At 40.5% G+C, this 19,622-nt stretch overlaps 1 protein-coding gene across 1 annotated transcript; it reads left to right on the forward strand.

Annotated features, from left to right (window-relative positions):
• The first annotated feature begins 23 nt into the window (after positions 1-23).
• si:dkeyp-19e1.3 (USP6 N-terminal-like protein) lies at positions 24-19,584 on the forward strand. Its single transcript, XM_031756490.2, has 14 exons — positions 24-233; positions 10,467-10,540; positions 10,900-10,985; positions 11,175-11,214; positions 11,328-11,408; positions 11,761-11,862; positions 11,961-12,070; positions 13,305-13,353; positions 14,849-14,969; positions 15,072-15,166; positions 15,406-15,471; positions 15,652-15,751; positions 16,143-16,295; positions 16,400-19,584. Exons 2-14 carry the CDS (start codon positions 10,475-10,477, stop codon positions 17,794-17,796), a joined length of 2,466 nt encoding a protein of 821 aa, XP_031612350.2. The 5' UTR covers positions 24-233; positions 10,467-10,474; the 3' UTR covers positions 17,797-19,584.
• Positions 19,585-19,622: the final 38 nt, after the last annotated feature.

Genomic DNA, 19,622 nt, shown 5'->3' on the forward strand with positions numbered 1-19,622 from the left:
GCCAGCTCGCTCGCTCGCGGCATGTGGAGCAGGGCTGAGTGAGGAGGGAGGAAGGGGGTGGAGGGGTTGTCCGTTTGACCAACATCGATTTGAGCGGAGGTAGTCGACACTCGTGGACAAGCCTTTACCGCGGTGGCAACGTCGGTGTGACAGCTCCCCTTCGCAGCGAGGGAGAGAATGAGAATAGTGGATGTAGTTTGTACAGCGCGGCAACAGAGAAGTCACTTCAAAAGGTGAGCGGAGACAGCTTTAGCGTCTCTGACACACTGTGTTGTCTTCTCCATCTGATTAGCGCTTGTAACGAAACGACCCGTTTGTTACTGTCTTTTCCTGTCCTGTTATGTTTTCACAACTTGCGCAATCAGCTAGAGATCAGTAAATGAACCCCTATTCACTCGCTTTAAAACTAGTCGCACGTGCAGGGCTGTTAGAAAGCGCTGGTGTTAACCGTTAATGGAAGTGAAGGTTTGTGCTCGTGAATGTTTGGGGGGATTTTAGGGAACAGATACGGTTTATGGTGAGGGAAGTTGGCTAGCTTTGCAAACCCGCTGTGGCTAAGAGCTGTGTAGGAGCGGTATTCATTTTTGGGCATTTCTGATTTCGCATCACTCTTCACGGGCTTTCCAGCTGTTAAATTACGTGTTAACCGTGACAAGTGTTTAAGAACAGGGAAAATGACTCGGTGTCCTTAATTATCTGGCGTTTCACCCGAACAGCACATCTAGTCTGGGTTTTTTTTTCTCACGAAGTAAAGAAATTTCTTAATCATTTTCGCTCTTGCCATCTTTTAAGTTCCGCATTGTGTTAATGTATACTTGGCAGGTATGAGAGAAGTGTCCAAATCAGGAACTATAGTTGTGTTCGACATAATGTCCTGTCGTTTTATGTCCGAAAAGCGACATAGTTCGTTAACTGGAGCCAGCTGGGGTTTACTCTGAATATCCCACCACTCAGAAAGCAGACTCCAGCATCCAAAAGTAGGCCAGTAGCTGGTCTGTATGTCATGCTACACCGTGCTTGGTCCCCCCTCTAGAAGGTTAACTGAGAGTCTGGCTGGTTCAAATGTGGAGTGGGGGGAGGGAGGTTACAGACAGACAGACTCAAGAAAAAGATGTCCAGCAGCTCTAGCTCTCCTGTGTAGGATTGCAGTCTAATAATGCAGATGTGCATGCTGCTAATGTGCACATTACCTCTTTAATTTAAATATGTACTTGTGGAAATAGCATGAAAAGTATTGCACAGACATATTAAGTCAGTGCTATATTAGGTTTTCATACATACACTTCACAGCTGTGTTTTTTTTTAAAGATGCTGCTTTCTGTTCATATCAGAAACGTGTTTCTGTTTTTGCTTCTTGTTTAGCATGTGAGAAGCCCACCCATACCTCACAATTTCCTGCCTCTTACCTGTCTCCTGCATCTGTTCCTAATCATTTTAGTTAAGAACTGCTTTGATTTGTTTTCTGTTGTAAAGCTTTTCAGATGGCAATAAATCAAGTCTCAATAAGTCAACCACCCTTTAATATTAGATTTTCCCTTATGAGAAAAATCTGTAAATCTGTATGCACTTACAGATAGGACATGGCACTTTAAAAAATGAATATTTACGTGGATCTCATCCTTTTCAAACCGTCAATTTGATCTAGAGTCCAGCAGCACAGGGTGACTTTAGGATATGTGTGTGAGTAAAACCTTTCCCTTTAAACATTGTTCTGACTGCAAGCAGGATGTCAGCCACATGTGAGGCAGAGCATGTGAGCCCTTATTTTATTATCCTTGTCTTTTTTCCTAATGACTCACCAGAATTTGCCGTTTTTAGAACACTGATGTGTTCATTAAGCTTTTTCAAATTTGCTGTTATATATCCCTGCTTAGCAGACTTTAAAGCAATTATGTAGTATTATGTTCTGCAGTATTTTAGATAATAAGTAAATATATCCCTTGATCATAATCGGCTTTAGTCAAATAAACCATAAACACAGACACTTTATTTTTTTACTCTGATACAACATTTAGGTCTGTTTATGGTTCACATGCTCGTTTTCAGCCAGGAGTTTGCATTGTTTTCTGTTGGGAAAATATTATTACAGCAGAGAAGCAACAATAGTCTTTTTGTCGGTCTGAATGGCGGCTTTATGATAGATTCCAAAGGCTTACAAATGGGCCAGTGTCACAAAATGCACCGAATAGTGAAGCCTTTTGCCAGCCTTTTAAAGAAAGAAGAAAACGAAACGCTTTACCCCAGTAGTGTGACCCATGAAAGGTTTTCAGTGGCCTTGTCAGATGATTAAAACCAGTTACAGGTAATCTCTGATCATCTTGTTGCAATGCGATCGTGGTCAGAGCTGGGGAGGTGTACGCTATTGCGTGTGGGGGGTTTAGTAGTATAGGCTATAGCTATGTTTACGAAAAGTTGTTCCGAGGCACATTTGAGGCAAGTCCAGGTGTTGGTTTGTTTTTATCAACCAACAAAATAATGTTTAATTTTTATTTTGCTTTTATTTACTGTATCATGCTTAAAGCTCTCCGGCCTATTTCAGTGGAGAGCTACATCAGAACCAGAAGCAGCAACACTGCTTGTTGACCTGTGTGAAAATGTCTCGCACATTGTGTTGTGAGCCATGCAGGGTCGAGATGTCACAAATGAGCTGGTCAAAATTCCTCCATCTGACAGTATTATCCAAACATAATCTATGGTAGGTTAGATGTCACAGAAGCTATTTTGGACAGAAATTAGTACAATTTTCCTCAAAATATTTGAATATCACCGGCCATTAGTATCCTACGTTTTTCTTTTCAGGGTGACAAGATCCTAGAGTTTGTGTCACCATGCATTGCGTAATAGACCTTTGCACACCCTGAACAGGTTTTCTGTGTTTTTATGGGCTACATAGAGACAAACATAGTCACATGCACACCTACATACAACTTGGGTTTCTCATTTGCCAAACGTGTGCTTGCACTCCTAGAAAGAACGTGAAAACTCTGCACAGAAAAGCCAAAGTCGTCCAGTGGATTGGAACTTAATAGTAAAGTCCGCAAATATCTCAGAATAGTGGGGCATTTACGATGCTTTTATGAAGATTGCGATTGTTAGCACCTTTTAAAATTATATTAATACACAAGGATGATCATATTAAGAAGGCAGTTATAAGAGGGCAAATAGATGATAGATACCAGTGTAATAAAATTACTTTACACTATTATAATCCTTAAGTCTCAAATACAGCATTTTAGCATTCGGTCAATATGTTACTTTATTATAATCATGGTGCAAGAAACCAGGTTTCTGCGAGAAATCATTACAATATTTACATGAGCTAGTTTGTTTATAAATTATCCCAATTCTATTTCCCACACTCCGTCATTAGTGAAATTGAGGTCACACCACTGTTGAGATTGTAAATTGTCACTCAGGCTGAAAACTGCTACACCCATGAGGACATGAGTGGTCGGTTCATAGGATAATAGCTGAACACTTTGTTTATTTGTTTTTTGACATTTGTGGAAAGGCTAAAACGGACCATCTTGGAATTTCCCCTCTATGATTGGCTCTGTTTGTGTCTTTTCTAGATGCCACTTTAAATTAGTTTTTGCCCCAAATACTTAACCTCGTTTTGCTGAACTGCTATAAGTGTCCTTCCAGTGTAGAGCTGTCCCCCTTCCATAATCCTCTCTTTCTGTCCTTGTTAACAACATTAAAACTGACCGAATCACACGCGCCATGTGTAACGGTAAGCCTAGCATTTTTTCTTTTTTCTCTTCAGCTTTTGACTTTGGCCGTGGTTGGCTCTTCCTCATTGGGTAACATCCTCTCTTTGTGTTCACCTTCTTGAATTATTTAGTCTGTTTGGCTTTCCAAAACCTAGCACTGTGCTGTGGTGGTCAAAATATAATGGTTTGTAAAGAGTGGAAGCTGTATCAGATGTTACGTTTGAACTTAGTAATGTGACCTGAGCGTTTGCTCTTAATTTAGTGAAGGACACTTGTTGTGCAGCAAGCTGCTTTTGTAAACAGTTAAATACGAGATGGTTAAAGGCCTGGTTAAAGCATTACTTTTTTAAACCTGTTTTTCTCTGTTTATTAGTCATTCAGCTTCACGTATGAGTTTACTAACATTACCACAACAGTAGTTATTTAAAGTGTGGATATACGTTTTTGTTTTTTTTTTCTAGCTACACCGCTTATGTTGTGACTGTGTCTTTTCTAAGATGAGGATCCATTTATGAGAATGTGGCTTTCTCTGCAGGATCTGAGGTTTTGTGTTTATGAATATTCTTCCCTTGACATTCTTGTCCTCCTCATACCACTCCTCAAAAAATTGCTTGCAGTCTGGGAAACAGGCCTGTGATGGGCTTGCTTCTCTAGCATCTAAAACTTTGTGTGGTCATTGTTATAATTAGACCCCCCCCCCTTCCTGCTCTCAAGCCGCAGTAATGAACAGAGACTGCTTTCAGTCTGAGTGATACAAGGTGAGGTGAACCCTCTTCCTCCTGCTCCATCTTGTTTTTTTTCTTTGTCATGAAAGGAAAAAGGGCACATTGGGATGGTGAGTAATGTTGGTATAATCTATGTTCTGTGTGGCTCTCTCTGGAAAAATGATAAGGCAGAGGGACATGGGTAATACAGAGTGCAGCAGGACAAAAAAAGTCCTTGGGGACAGCAAGCTATTCTGAGCCTTTGTGCTTTTTCTCAGTCCCTGAGCTCTGGATGTTTCCCCCTGGGCCACAACGTCTGTGTCGGTATTTTCTATGCATAAACACTACAAAAAAGTGAGTGAAATGGGGCGGCGGGGAAGAGGGCCCAGACAGCAAGGAAGACAGGGAATCTTTTGTTAAGGAGACCATAGCTTCTCAGAAGTAAGATTTTCTCTAAGTGGCCTAAGGTGGGTGGTATTATTCTTGTCTCAAATTGTCCTTTGAATTCCTAGTATGGACTTGATCTTTGCTTCAGCTCAGTCAAGAAAAGATTTAGTACACAGTTTGTTTTACTTTGCTATGAGTCAGTAGCCACTATGAGCAAGCCTTGAGGAAAAATGCTACTGGCATGGGCACAGTGAAACAAAAGGCTCGTGTCCATGCACCATCACACCTGCCAAACATGTTGTTAGTATGGAGCCATATATAGAAGCTGTCGATGATACTGAGATATCAGAGCTGGTTTTTTATATTAATGTGATTGGTTATTATTTTCAGCATGTTAAAATGTGGCTTCTAAAAATATGACTTGGTCATATTATTTATGTCCATTATATTGTACTTATTAAATATTCTCTTAGATTAACTCACCTTGAGTATACAATAATCTTGTTTCAGCTGCTTTGGTCTCGCTTTAATGGAAGTTTCATAACTTCATGTTTTTGAAAGGAAAAAATAGTCACTCTTGTGTTCGTTTTAATGATTCCTGTTCTCTAAGTAGGTTGTAAGCTTTCAATGACATTCCTCATCTCTTAATAGTGCTCTCACTTGGTCTCTATTACCATCTAATTTGACCCTGGATGATCATCTTTCTTCGCCCTTGCTTAAAGTAGGGAGGGCACCTCGTGGTCGTTGCTTTCTGTCTGCTTTTTCAGCTCTTTTCTGCTTCTCTTGGACACATCCATGCTTACATGCATACACTGTGTGTCTGACACCCATTACAAAACTGGAGCTCTGTTGCCATCTGGGACTTGAGAGTTCTTCATGTGGGAAATTAAAGCCATGTGGTTGCTTGTAAGCTTCCCTTCTCTGAACTAGAATGACATACTTGTTCTTCACAGCCACCACAAAGCTACACCACTGAGCTAATGTAATGACAGGGGAAATGGAATGCACCACAGGACATTCTTGCAATTTAATTGTCATAAATTGTTGTGCTAATGACTGTAGTAATTAATTAATACGATTATAAACTTAAGCAACAGATGTATAATCCCAGCATATTCTTAATTTACATCATTTACATGTTAGTCGTGCCTCATTAAAAATCTGTTTGTCTTTGACACTTCATGCTTATTAGTACCCTGACAGTGAGGTTATAAGATCCTGTGCAGGAACAGTGGTGGTTTACAGTACATGTTTATAATAAAATATGCATCTGAAGAGTGAGTGTGAGATTTTACTCTGCAAGGTAACCAGGTTGAGTTGTTGTTTGATCTGAGTGTCCTTTGGCTGACCATGCAGCACTGACTAATCATGTGTTCAAAAGAACGAAACATCTGGTGTCTTTTGCTTTGCGTCGCCATCAGCAGTGAGGTTAGTGTTTTGAGTGCCAGCCACACATTAACTTTTCAACAAATCAACAAATATGACCTTCAGGATTCAGGTCAACCTTTTTCCAGTATTTCCAAATTTGACCCCAGCTCATCTCCCTTGTGTTTTTGCCCTTTTGCTGGTACAAACTGTCTGAGGTAGTCTGACTTGAAGGCTTCAGTTCAAGATATCAACCCACACGCACATATTGCAAATATGTCGTCGTGTATCTATCTAAATAGGAGTCTAGCGCTTGTGGTTAGTTTTCAGGGCCCTACAGTAAGTTATTGCCAGACTACTTGTAATCCCAAGCTTTCATTCTTACTTGGCGCTTGTATAATCCTTAAATCGGAATCCACTCGGATTAAGATTGATTATAAGCCAAAAGAGAGATCAGAAACCAAGGGAAACAGAAATGTGTTTAAATAACATTTGAGAATTGTGTTCTGTTTCCTGTGAGATTAAATATATCTTTTAGTTTTTGAACCTCAGTTAGCTGATAGAACTATAAATGGCCTTTTGGTTTTCAGTGCGGAGAGCTGTTTAAAAGTGTGCTACCAGTAGTGTCTTTGAAATAAAGCTAGTTGGCTTAATTTTTTTTCCTTGCAAAAGCCAGGCTGGCTATGGCTTCATCCATGACATTTTAACATGTGTGAGCAACATTTAGAGATAGGAAATTTTAGTGATAAATCAGTAAAGGAAGTTTTGACTGCCGCATCACGGCATCACCGCTGAAGACCTTGTAATTAGCTGACTGTGACTCAGAATGCTCTGCAAGCTCTTTGTGGTTACAACTGTGCACTGTGAGCTTATATACATGAGCTTAATTTAGAGCCCTATGTCATAACAGGAAATGATGTCATCTAAGCCTTAGTTTCTACCCTGTTAGCAACATGGTTGTCAAAACGTAGCCATACAGTTGTTGTTTGTTTCGGTTCTCTTCCTCTGGATGTTCAGCAGTGTTAACCATCTCAAATTCCAGCTTACTGTTTGCTCACTATCTTCTCACTATCTCAAGTGGCCCATTTTGTTTCTTTCGAAAACATAAATAACTTAAACCTTTATTCATTCCTTCTGTTTTCTACACAGTTATACAAACGACACATCCCTATTCATATTAACTCCCCCAGGTGTGATATTCGTGTGAGGTTTCTCCCACTTGGTGACCTTCTCAGTTGCTTAATCACATTTTCCATTGAGCTTCCATCTGTTGACACCCTGATCCCAACCACAAGTAGCCACCTTCCTGTTCACCACTTAAAAAGAGCAGCTGAAAGTAAATTACTTTGACGCAGCCACGGATGTAGCCTCAGCTGTTTTTTTCTTGTATTTTGCTTATGAGTCACAAGCAAATCACCAGTTGCATTAGTGTGATATAATCATATTTCTCGGATGAGAGGTAAAACGTCTTCAAGAAACTTAAAGAAGTCCGGTCGCTTTTCTTTCCAAGTTTCTTAGATTACTATGACCTGGATGACTGAGAACCTATGCAGACAGATCTACTGCAGTTTTACTGAAATCTTTCTTGCTGATCACACAGTCCAAGTCTGAAAGAGTTAAAATTTTTTTTTAATGGCTGGAGGAATAAGAATTTTGTCCCACTCGTTCTGTAGTTTTCCCTTGAACCTGTTATTGAAGGAGTGGCAGTCACTAGTTTCCTTTTCTTCCTGGCTCAAAAACAATGCTATCAGCAGTGTGGAGACTCAACACAGGAAGAAAGCATCTGAGACCTAAAGATGAAGCACGACAGATGCTTTATTTATATTTATTTAAAAAAAAATTTTTTTTTAAAGAAATTCCCTCAGCAGACAGGATTTTATATAAAGTAATATTCCATTGTATATATATAAAGCATAATGAAATGTTGTATATATATATATATATATATATATATATATATATATATATATATATATATATATATATATATATATTATACATTTACAACTTACACTTATAAACATGTGAAAATGCAGTAAAGCAATCTTCACTTTGATGACCATAAGGGTTAAAGTTGTTGGCATATAAATCAATTAACTCCTAATGCGTTTGAATTAAGTTTGACTGGCAGTGCCATTAAAGCTGAGCACATAATAACAGAGCACGTTCACTTGGCATAACCTTGCTTACACATCCGTGTTGTGCGACATTCCTACTAAGTTATTGCATCAAAATAAGATTAGTCCTCCTCATTCACTTAAATTTAGTGCATCTCTTAGAAGAGAAACATAAATTAAACTTTTGGTAATTGTGAAAATACAATAAAATCAAGAGGGCTTAAAAATTCAATTAATTAAGAAAAACAGTTATGTAGCTTTACAATGTTGTGCCATGACACTCCACACATCAACTGTGATGTTAAACAACATCGTGTGCATAGTTAAAGTATTCAGTGCAATTCAGTTTTATTTATATTGCACCAGATCACAACAATAGTTGCCTTAAGGTGCTCAGCTTTTCATTAATATATTTCTTTACGACTTTCTTAGCCTATGATAAATACAATAGTAAGGCCACATTATCTGATCATGTGATATAGGTAAGATAAGACTTTATCTTACCCTCTCCCCTCTCTCCTCCACGGTCTCACTGAACTCTGTCACACACACACACACACACTCTCTGACTCACTCACTGGCCTGCACCAGTTATTAGTCACTTTGAAGGAGAGCATTGGACTGCCATTACCTCATAAGACTTTGTTTTTACACTATTTCCTACCGTACATTACTAAATCTCCATTTGCACTATTTGCCTATTTGCACTACTTTGCCTGGTTTACACTCAATGTCATTTACCCTTACTTGAATATTGTATATTGTATATTGTATAGCTTTTTTTGTTATGTGTAAAGAAATTGTACTGTATTTATTTAAATTTTTACTTTTTAATTACTTTACTTGCATTTTTAATCACTCTCTTATATTTAAATGTTCATTTGTTGTTTCATCTAGGGTTTGAGAGTAACGGAATTTCTATTCTCTGTATGTCCTGTACATGTGGCAGAATTGACAAATAAAGCTGACTTTGACTTTTGACTTTGACTTTGGTTACCAAGTTCACCTCACAGACGTTGGTTTACACAGCTGTTCAGAAAGTATGCTGATGCCATCAAAACCCTGAAATGGCTCAAGCTGAGGTGGACAAGAAAAGGGAAATTTTGAAAAGGAAAGCAAAAAGCAACAGAGTCCATTTGTTCAGAGGTTTGGTTTCACTGAGCACCTGTTTCTACTGTGGCAACCCTCTTCCATTATTAGGCCTAATTGAAGGAGAGTCCCAAGAACTGCTCGTATTTCAGCAGCACTGGATACCTTTTTATGTGTGTGGGAAGACACCGTTACAGGTACTGAGAAACAAATTGCATCCTGAACTTAGATGCCCACTGTTTTACAACTGAGCTGTACATTTTGTGAATGGTAGATCGCTTCAAATGCAATGTCTCCCTGTCAGCACAATGAGTAAGGGTCTGCAGGGAAAAGTTAAAGGGTCTTTGCGTGAGATGACAGGTGCATTCACACCTGTTGCTGCTTGGCATGCTGCGAAAAATCTACTGCCTGAGGTTTCTGTTGGCTGCATGTGCTGTCAAGAATCAGTATAACGTTCCTCAGTGCACCACATTTATTCCAAAGGGCTGACTTATTATACTAATTTCATGTGTAACCTTTTTAAAACAAACACTCTTCAAAAAGTCACTGTGAAGAATTGCATTGGACAATACCATGCAAGCTAATTCAGACAGCCAACTCTAGCTGCACTGTCATAAACATGTAGCATGCCTCATCCGCCTCACGTTACAGTCCATATTTAAATTTTTAAATTTCCTACTCGCTGCGACATGTCAGTGCCGCTGCTGCCCTGCATTGCTTCGTACTGTTTCAAGCCCTCCACCAACTCCAGCATACACTCATAGGCTGTTTACCTCAAAATTTCTATGTGTCATATTTTCAGGGGGGGATCTCAGTAAATTTAATGCAAGGAAAATGAGATTGTAGCAGTTTTATGTTACAATCTTTCTCTAATGTTTCACTTTCAGTTATCTCTTTTACATTCAAGCAACATTTTATACCATGCATCAAGTGTGCAATTATCCTGCCATACCAATCAGCAGTAAATGATCAAGATTATCTTATTAAGGTCAATATTCTTCCACATGCCCATTGTATATGCCAATGCACTGGCATATACATTGGGCAAGAGAGATTACTCTCTTAATCTCTTTCTGTGTGTTTTCTTATAGATTTTGACATGAAGAAGGATATAGACACATTAATAGCAGAAGAACGGGCTGAAATCATCTCTAAATATGACAAGGTAGGTGTTTACAGGAAAACCTAACTGTGACTGTGAACATTTCCATAGTGACCAATTTGTGGTTACGCTTAGGATATTTTTGCAAAGCATAATGCATTTGTAGAGGTGTAGCCACAGAAGATTGTCACGTTTCATTTGGAGGATACTACACAGATCAGCATTCACACGCTCCCTACCTTTGCATGGGCTAAAGTCTCAATTGCATCTGTCAGGAAGGCAGAACATCATCAGAAAATGTCAAGGCATGTGCTCATGTCTCAGGCTCCTAATTTAAAATGTAGTGCGCTGACTCGCAGGGTTTAAAGAGGAAAATAATGGATCTGTCCAAATATGCATGATTTGAACTGTTTGTGTTTCAGGGCAGGCAGGAGGGTGTCAGTATTGATCCATGGGAGGATGCTGACTACAGCATTTATAAAATCACAGACCGCTTTGGCTTCCTGCAGTAAGTACATTTGAAGCTTTGGTCTCTACCTTGCAGTATTTTAAATTTGTGCACATTCCCTTGCATTGAATTGGTCCCATCATTCTATCTATGCTACTTCTCAGATTATGATTTTTTTTATCACTATAAAATGTAGATTACTCTCTTAATCTACTTTGATACATATTGTGTATTCCTGCCCTTCTCCAGTGAGAAGGAGCTTCCAACACCCAGTGTGCTTGAAGAAAAGGTATGAACATTTTAACGTATAGCTACTGCATATTTTTACCATTCAAGTGATCTATTTATGTCCCCATCACATATGACCTGAACCACATGTTGTTTTGTCTTTCTTCTCTCCAGCAAAAGCAGCAGGAGCTCGAGCGAGTTGAGAAATGGCTGAAGATGGTGAAGAAATGGGACAAATACAAGAGCAGTGAAAAGGTCGATAGTCACCCATCAACATTCAGACACCATCATGTCTTAATTTAGCCCATTCTTCCTTTTTTCTGCTTGGCTATCTGATGTACTATTTCCGTTTCTTTTTAGAATCTGTTTTCCATTCCTCTTTTAAGAACAGCTCACTCCTTTATACATCTCCTCTTACTAGACTGTCGAGAGGAGCTGGATTTTAAAAAAAAACAAGTACATGAGTGTATGAGACGAATCCGTGTCAATCAAGAGAGCTAAAAGGCGTACACCTCAAGAAGCACTCAAACGTGACGCTCTCCCTCTGTCTGTTTTTGCCTCCTTATGAAGAGCCTGTGTTCTTGTGTTTCTGTCACATCTGTTTCAGCTGGTGAAGCGTGTATATAAAGGTATTCCTCTCCAACTTAGAGGGCAAGCTTGGGCCTTGCTTTTAGACATAGAGAAGGTGAAACAAGATGGTAAATATGAGGTAGGATCTTAAAATTGTTGGCAATTTCAATGACTTTGGATTTTGAGAAACCATGTCCCAGTTTTTATACACAGAAATGTCATTCCCCTGTTCTCCAGAAAATGAAGCAGCAGGCTCGTAACTTCTCCACAGAAATTAAGCAGATAGACTTGGATGTTAACAGAACCTTCAGGAACCACATCATGTTCATGGATCGCTTTGGAGTCAAGTGAGTTCTTAGCTTCACTCAGAAGGAAGCTGTTTACTGCACCTTGTATTTCATTGTATCCACAAGTAACACATTATACATACTTTTTAACAGAAACTGTTAAACCTTGGTTGTTTTGGGTTTTTTTTTGTTACAGGTGGCTTTGCCTGTTTCTTTTGTTTTGTTTTGTCAGGTCACATGTTCAGGTTTCCCTTGACAGAGGTTCCTGCAGGGTGTGACCTCTGACCTAAACGTTGCAGTAGCCCTGTCCCCTCCCCACTCACATATGCACACACGCACATTGCCATGCACAGACACAAAACCAAAGATGTGGTTTCCTCCTCTCGGCATTTTATTAGCCTTCCTGTCAGTGCGCAAAGCCCCACAGGAAATGGCATTATACAGAAATGTGCGCTGGCGTCACATGTACTGTAATACCACTGCAACAACAGAAACTTATATCACCAAATGTATACAGACTTATTTTCCAAACACTAAATACCTTTTTTTGTTTCTTATTGTATTTGCTTGGGACAGTTGTGCAAGGCACTGGTATGTGTTACTCTTCACTCTGAGTGTGTAACTGAGTGCTCTGTTGTTGCCCTTTGTAATGTACTTCCCCTCCAATTCAAAGCCACCAAGTCCAAATAGACCAAAACACCGCTCCATCCTGCCTGGCTGCCCACTCCTTCCCTGCAAGTCAGCAGCTGTCTCACACACACTGAGAAACTGACAGCTATTTAAAGCTCCTTTCCTGTCTCTTTCACTGTCCATAAGACATCTATTTACTATAGAGTCCTGTGGGAGCATTGTCCTATCAACATCTGCGTACATTAGATCTGTTACTATCCCTATGCCGTGTGCACATTGTACACATTCGCCTACACACATTGGCTGCCTGTGTTCAAGGTCTGAAGCAGTTGTAATCGGATGTAATTTCTGGAAGATCTGTGGGGCTTTCCATATTTGACAGCATATTTTCACATATCATGAACAAAATATCTACTTCTCTACTTCACACAGTCAGCCATTACGAAAAGAAAACCATAAAAGTAATCTTTTTGGTCATAATTTTTTTTCAGCGATAACAGAAGTCCTGTCACACATTAAAACTTAAATCTGTAGCAACAATACTGAGGGTCGATTAAGCGACTGGGTGGATGAAATAATTGGTTCAATTGAACCGCTTTACTCCAACGCAGCGTTTCAGTTTGTTTGGTTGTTTTAACTGGTGGCTTCTCTCTTCTCTCTCCAGGCAACAGGCGCTGTTTCACGTACTAGCTGCTTACTCTGTCTACAACACGGTAAGCAGATTTGTCCGTGTATCCGTGTCCGTGCTTAACATTGTGTTGCATAATATGGAGGAGTCTTGTGTACACTAGCTGCACAGGAACAAGCAGCACATCCATCAAGAGTGTTAGTTTCTGTACAGCGGAAAACAGGCCGAGCTATCCAGACCCATCTGTTCTCACTCTTGTTTAGAGCCTTAGGTGAGATCTTTTATTTATGACTGGCTTGGCCTAAATGTACAGCAACACAGTGTAGCAGATAGGCTATTGTTCACATTATTAGACCAATTTCCCCTTTTGACAATATTTTAGCTTCTTTTGTTCTAACATTTTATTCTGTCTTAATGTGAAAGGACGCCTTGTTTCCAGCTAAGAGCAGCTTTTAGAAAATCGACAAACCTCACATCCTCATTTCTCATAGAAGCCAAGTCAGTTATTTTCACTTAACAGTCATCTTAACAGTGTCTCTGCACCAGTGTCTTTAAATCACAGTTGTGGATCTGAAGGCAGAGATGATGAGTTTTTCATGCATCTGCTTGAGGGTCTCAGTGTATTTTCCCTTGTGTTTCTCTCTGCATGGAGAAATTCAGTGTTTACAGACATACACAGAATCACCAGCACTCGTATGCATTTGTAGCCTGTATCTGAACATTTACACCTTTCATTTGTATTCATATTGAACAGATTTTTATATTCCTACGCTTTTCAACTAGCAGAAATTTAGCAATAGACTTTTGAAGAGTACACCACACCCAGGCAAGCCAAAATCTGTTTTTCTGATTGGTTTTTGTAGTCGATTCCTGTGTGGTAGAGGTGTTTGAGCCAGAGGAAATGGGCATGTGTCGTTCCCTTTTTCCTTTTTCCCCTCTTCTCACACACTGCTCAGATGAAACTGGGTCAGTAGGAGAGCCAAGAGAGAAAAGGGAAGAGAGAGATGGAGGGGGGGAGGCATGTTTGTTCTTTTTGCCTATGTGATGGTAGTGAAGAATGTGGAGAATGTGTAGTTTAACCTCACCATAACCCTAACTGTATTTATGTATTTCCTTGAAAGGATATTCTGGTGTGTCCGTTGGTAGCTACACAATAAATCAGCCTTAATATGGACAAATACTAAGCATGTGTCTGTCTTTGCATGTATGTGCTTGCCAAGGGCTAGTTTAGTTTAAGTCACTGAATCATTGTGAAGTCATATTGTCAGTAATTGAAGCTGGATGCCTGGCATTACTGAGAGTCTTTGATTGGCTACTGTACATACTTGCACAATCCAGGTTTGAAGTGCTGATAATACCAACACTGCATCTTGTTGTGTACAGTAAAACTGCACACTTCCACAGTCTGTCTTCAGACCTCATAAGACATTCAGGTGCTCTCTGTTCCCTCATTTCTTGGCCTGTGCGTGTGTGTGTGTGTGTGTGTGTGTGTGTGTGTGTGCTCTATTAAATTATGAATACTTCCTCTCATTTGCCCGTTCTGTTTAACTAAAGCTGTTTCTGCTCCTCTCTTCCCCCAGGAGGTGAGCTACTGCCAGGGGATGAGTCAGATCGCTGCCATCTTGCTCATGTACCTGAATGAGGAGGATGCCTTCTGGGCTCTGTCCCAACTCCTTACCGACAACAAGCATTCCATGCACGGTGAGACAGTGGGAATGTAGACGAACAGAGGAAAGCACATATGGCTATCGCCATACACAACTTATGGTCTGCTGACTGTTTTTTTTTTCCCCTCCCTGCTAGGGTTCTTCATCCCGGGATTTCCCAAGCTGCACCGTTTCCAGGCTCATCATGAGCTAATCCTGTCCAAAATGCTGCCTAAGCTCAAGAAACACCTGGTGAGTAGCAGTACATCTGCATGACTGATGCCTTCCATCCACAAGAGCAATTCAGCTCTTTGAAACCTTAGAAGTTCAGACTCATTTCATTTAATCAGGTCATTTCTCATTTTTTTGATTAATTCATGTTGCAAAGGACCACATGTTGCAGATCTTAGATTCCAGAGTATTTGGAAAGCGAGATTTATAACTGAAAACAAATTCTAAGGCAGAGTTTCACATTCATTCCTGCCCCACAGGACAAGGAGCAGATGACAACAGGGATTTACACCACAAAATGGTTTCTGCAGTGCTTCATTGAAAGAGTGAGTATTTGGATTTCCTCCAGAGCGTCACGTTTTTTTGGGGGGTTTTGTTTTGTTTTTTTATATCTAGTCCCATTAATGAGTGCCTCACAATGCTTTCTTTTACTTTCATTTTTAAATTAGAACTACACCTATGGCAGTTTTATTATGTTTTGATGAGACTGACTCTTAAATTAACAGACGCCTTTCACCCTCACCCTGCGTTTATGGGACATCTACATATTGGAAGGGGAGAAGATGCTATCTGCTATGGCTTACACTATCCTCAAGTTACACAAAAGTGAGTATGAGGCTGTGCCATGCCGCGCTTTACCCCTAGATACGGCTACAGCTGCTGTTGCTACACGAGTGTGTGGATTACATCGCACGCTTCCTCTCGGTTGGCTGCCTCCTAACTGGATGGCTTACATAACAGAAGTGGTCGGTTGCTGTGGAGAAGAATCAAAAGCTGATTTTTCATTGGGTGGCATACTCTAGCACTGGCTCGGCACATTGGTTGATTTCTTGCAAAACAACTCCTTTAACATGCCAATTCTTTACTTGGTATCTTTAAACATTACATCTGAGCTTAATTACTCTTTTTAACAGTAACATTTCTATTCCTCACGTCATGGAGATTATACTCATAGATTACTTTGCTTCTCCTTTGTCTGTATTGTGTGTGTAATCAGAGCGCCTGCAGAAACTTCAGTTAGAGGACCTGAGAGAATTTCTTCAGGAGCAGCTGGCTGCTTCTTTCTTCATGCCTGATGATGCTGTAGTTGAACAGTTGCAGGCAACAATGTCTGAACTACGCAGTAAAAAGCTGGACCAACCTCCTCCAGGTGCACCTATGTTCTTTTACAGCCCCCCCCCCATCTTAAGCTTCACATCTTTGTCTACAGCTTTTGTCTTGTAATAACCCACAATTTCTGTTTCCTTTTTTTAGCCAAGTCAGATGAGTTACCCAAGAAGCCTCTGGGTCAAGAGAGACCAGTTCTCCTTCTCCCATTGCAGCCTGACTCTTCTGTGGAGGTCAAAATAAGTCTGCAGTCTGAGAGCCAGCCCAGTACAGATACCCAGGAAACAGTTGGCATCACCGCACATCAGCCTCCTTCCCTTGCAGAGCCCCAGGAATCTAGAAGCCTCTCCAGGCCAAACACACCTAGTTTGCCTTCACCAGACCCTGTTGTGGTTCACACACAAGGGACACCATCTTCTCTGAGGCCTTGTCGAAATCCTCCGATCCCTCCAAAAGTAGGGGTAAGGGTAGATGTTAAGGAATTGTTCCCAGCAGTTAGTCAGGAGAGGGGCAAAGAGGAAAACGAGACCTCAGTCACAGAGATCCAAGAAGAACCTGTGGATTGGCCTCCACCCTATGAGCCCCCTCCCGTGGATATGCATACAATGCAAGCTGCGGAGGAAATCATGGATCTCCCTGATCTACCACCTCCACCTTTCATTTTCCCTGACCAGAGTGACCAAATGCCACTGGGAGGTTGTTCGCCCCATCTGGAAGCTAGGACTGGCCCGGGTATCCAGCAGTGCTCTCCCTCCCCCCGCTCAGCCTCACCACTGGTCAATCAAATTAAGCTATCCCCAAAACTATACCCTAAGCCTCCGACATCACTTGACATTATGCAGAAAAAACCTTTGCCCTCAAAACCCTCCCCTAATCGTGCCTTCACAGATTCCTCTTCCTCCTCTTCCTCTCCCAGAATTCCCCCAAAGCCAACCAAGTTCCCAGTCTCTCTATACGTCCCGGTATCTGCAGGAGATAGACGGCCTTCTAACACCTCACAGTATGACAACCTTTCGGAGGTTGACGAAGACGACCGCAATCTGGAAAGAGTGCTGAGCTCTACTCCTGAGGAAATTCCCAGCCTGCACAACAACCCATCATACAACCGAGAATATGACCCTGCTGTGTACCCTCTGCCTCCACCTCCTGTCTACATGCATCACTCTGCTTCCCCTCCCTCACTGTGTGCCCTTCCCAGTTTGCCACAAGAACCAGAATATGCAGGAGAGGGCAGTTGGGTGGAGGATCCCATCATTGCCCCTCCTCCACCTAGTTTTGCCGACAGACTTAGTCCCCTCCAGTGCTCCACTGCCAGCGTTTCAGACCCGCACAAAGCCATGTCACCTGGTTATTCTAAGCCTTTCTCCAGGGGCCCCAGAGACCATTCTGCCTTCCCAGCACCGCTGTTGTACACCGGGTCACCTCCGGCTCACTTAAGATCCTCAGGACAATCAGGAGTAGGAGTAGCTTTGGTCCAGTCCAGTCCAGACTTTTGCAGGGTGCCTCAAAGTGGACATCAGTTGCCCAAATCGGTGACATTTTAAAGTGTTATACAAATGTTACTGAGTTATTGATTTTGACAATATGCTTGGGATTCTCTGTTACTGCTTGTGTAATTTTCAAAGCCATTTTAAAGGTGAAAGGCCAGTAAGTTTTAAATTTGTCGTGTGTGTGTGTGTGTGTGTGTGTGTGTGTGTGTGTGTGTGTGTGTGTGTGTGTGTGTGTGTGTGTGTGTGTGTCTCATGTGCTCCGTGTATAGAGTTCTGATTCTTGCACCTTCTTTTATGGGCAGTGGTGTCAAATTTGTATTTAAATTCCTGTTTAACTGTTGGCTGCACAAAAAAAGTGTTGACTTGCCTGCTCTTTTTGTCATGTGAGAATATGAGGTTTCAGTTTTTTGGATTGTAATGAGAAATTTTCAGACGCGTTTGTCCATACAACCTACACATTTCACCATTGGTTTGTTTCTCTCTGTTTAACAGTGTTCCAACAAAGTGTCTTAACCTTATCGTAGTGCACTGAGGGTTGCAACTGTAACGCAAGGGCTTTGAGGCTGCCAAATGAGACCTTCTTGCAACCAAAGCCTGTACATTTATGCTGAATTTATATCAAACTGTGAGCAGGCTCACATATCTAACAGTATATCAAACTGTAATGAGAAACTGTTAATATAACACTTTTCTTTACAGAATTTTTAGGTCATTACTTGATTTAAAAAAGGACCACTAATGCAGTGCACAGGCAAAGTTTTCAGAGAGTTTAAAGCTGTATCCACCAGCAGCAATATGAAACGATGTGATACTTCTCTGCTTTAAACACTGAAGTTTATATCACATGAAGCCTGGTCAGGTCAGCTATTTCCCAGGCAGGTAGCAGTGGGTACTTTGTTTTTTTGTTTGTTTGTTTTTTTTTATTTCTTTGTTTGGATGCTTTTGTTTTCCAAATGAATAGTTCCAGTGTTATCTGTTTGTCTAATACTTGATCTCACAGCAATAATGTACTGTGTATATATACATGCATGTATCGATTCTAATTAAGGAAAGACTAAAATTAGGTTTCATTCCATCACATCAGCAGTTTCCCAGTAAAATCCATTGACACTTTAGTTGAGAGTAGCGCCATCTAGTGTTCAAAGGTGGAATAGATAGCTGTTGGGCTAAGACCGAGATGCTTTTTGGGAAACTATTTCTGCTTATTAATAGTTCTTCCTTTTATTCTTGGTTATGAATGTGCACATATTCTGAGACTTATACACGAGCAAATCCCATATCTCACTGTTTAAGACTGATATAAACCAGGAAGAAAAATTAATCTGAGTTTCTTCACATATTTTAGAGCTATTGGTGACTTTAGTGTTTTATTTAATGGTTATAAAGATTTTTTTTTTTTTTTTTTTTGAGAAATGGAAGTTGAGCCATAATATAAAATACAAGGACCTACTGTATAGTCAAACATGTTTATGTTCTTACAATTATGACATTGTATGTAAACATCAGTTTTGGGTTTGGTTTTTTTGCACTGACATTTGTTATTACAGACTTTGCTGTTCTTTATTTTATTTTATTTTTTTATTTTTTATGGAATTACAAATTAGTGCTAAAGTCTTTGGTCTAGGTTTGCAGACTCACTGTACATTCTTGTCTAACAACTAGGACCTTAGCTCCCACACAAGTATATTTGGCTTGCTGGAGTATTTTGTCATGGGACCTGAGCACCAATTGTGGATCAGTGCTCCTTTTATGGATCTGTTTGGCATCAGTGAGATTTGGGCTCAGACCAAAGCTTATGTGCAGTTATGCAACTATGTGAGTTTTATAAAGAGACAAACCCTGGTTATCTGTTCTTTTTCTTTCTTCTGCAAAGACAATCC

The sequence above is a fragment of the Oreochromis aureus genome, linkage group 7, assembly GCF_013358895.1.
Source record: "Oreochromis aureus strain Israel breed Guangdong linkage group 7, ZZ_aureus, whole genome shotgun sequence".
NCBI classification, from domain to species: Eukaryota; Metazoa; Chordata; class Actinopteri; order Cichliformes; family Cichlidae; genus Oreochromis; species Oreochromis aureus.

Coding starts and splice junctions, on each gene's coding strand:
- si:dkeyp-19e1.3 (XM_031756490.2), top strand. CDS start 10,475: ATGAAGAAGGATATAGACACATTAATAGCAGAAGAACGGGCTGAAATC. Junction 11,215..11,327: donor CCAGTGTGCTTGAAGAAAAG/GTATGAACATTT, acceptor TCTTCTCTCCAG/CAAAAGCAGCAGGAGCTCGA. Junction 11,863..11,960: donor AACAAGATGGTAAATATGAG/GTAGGATCTTAA, acceptor CCTGTTCTCCAG/AAAATGAAGCAGCAGGCTCG.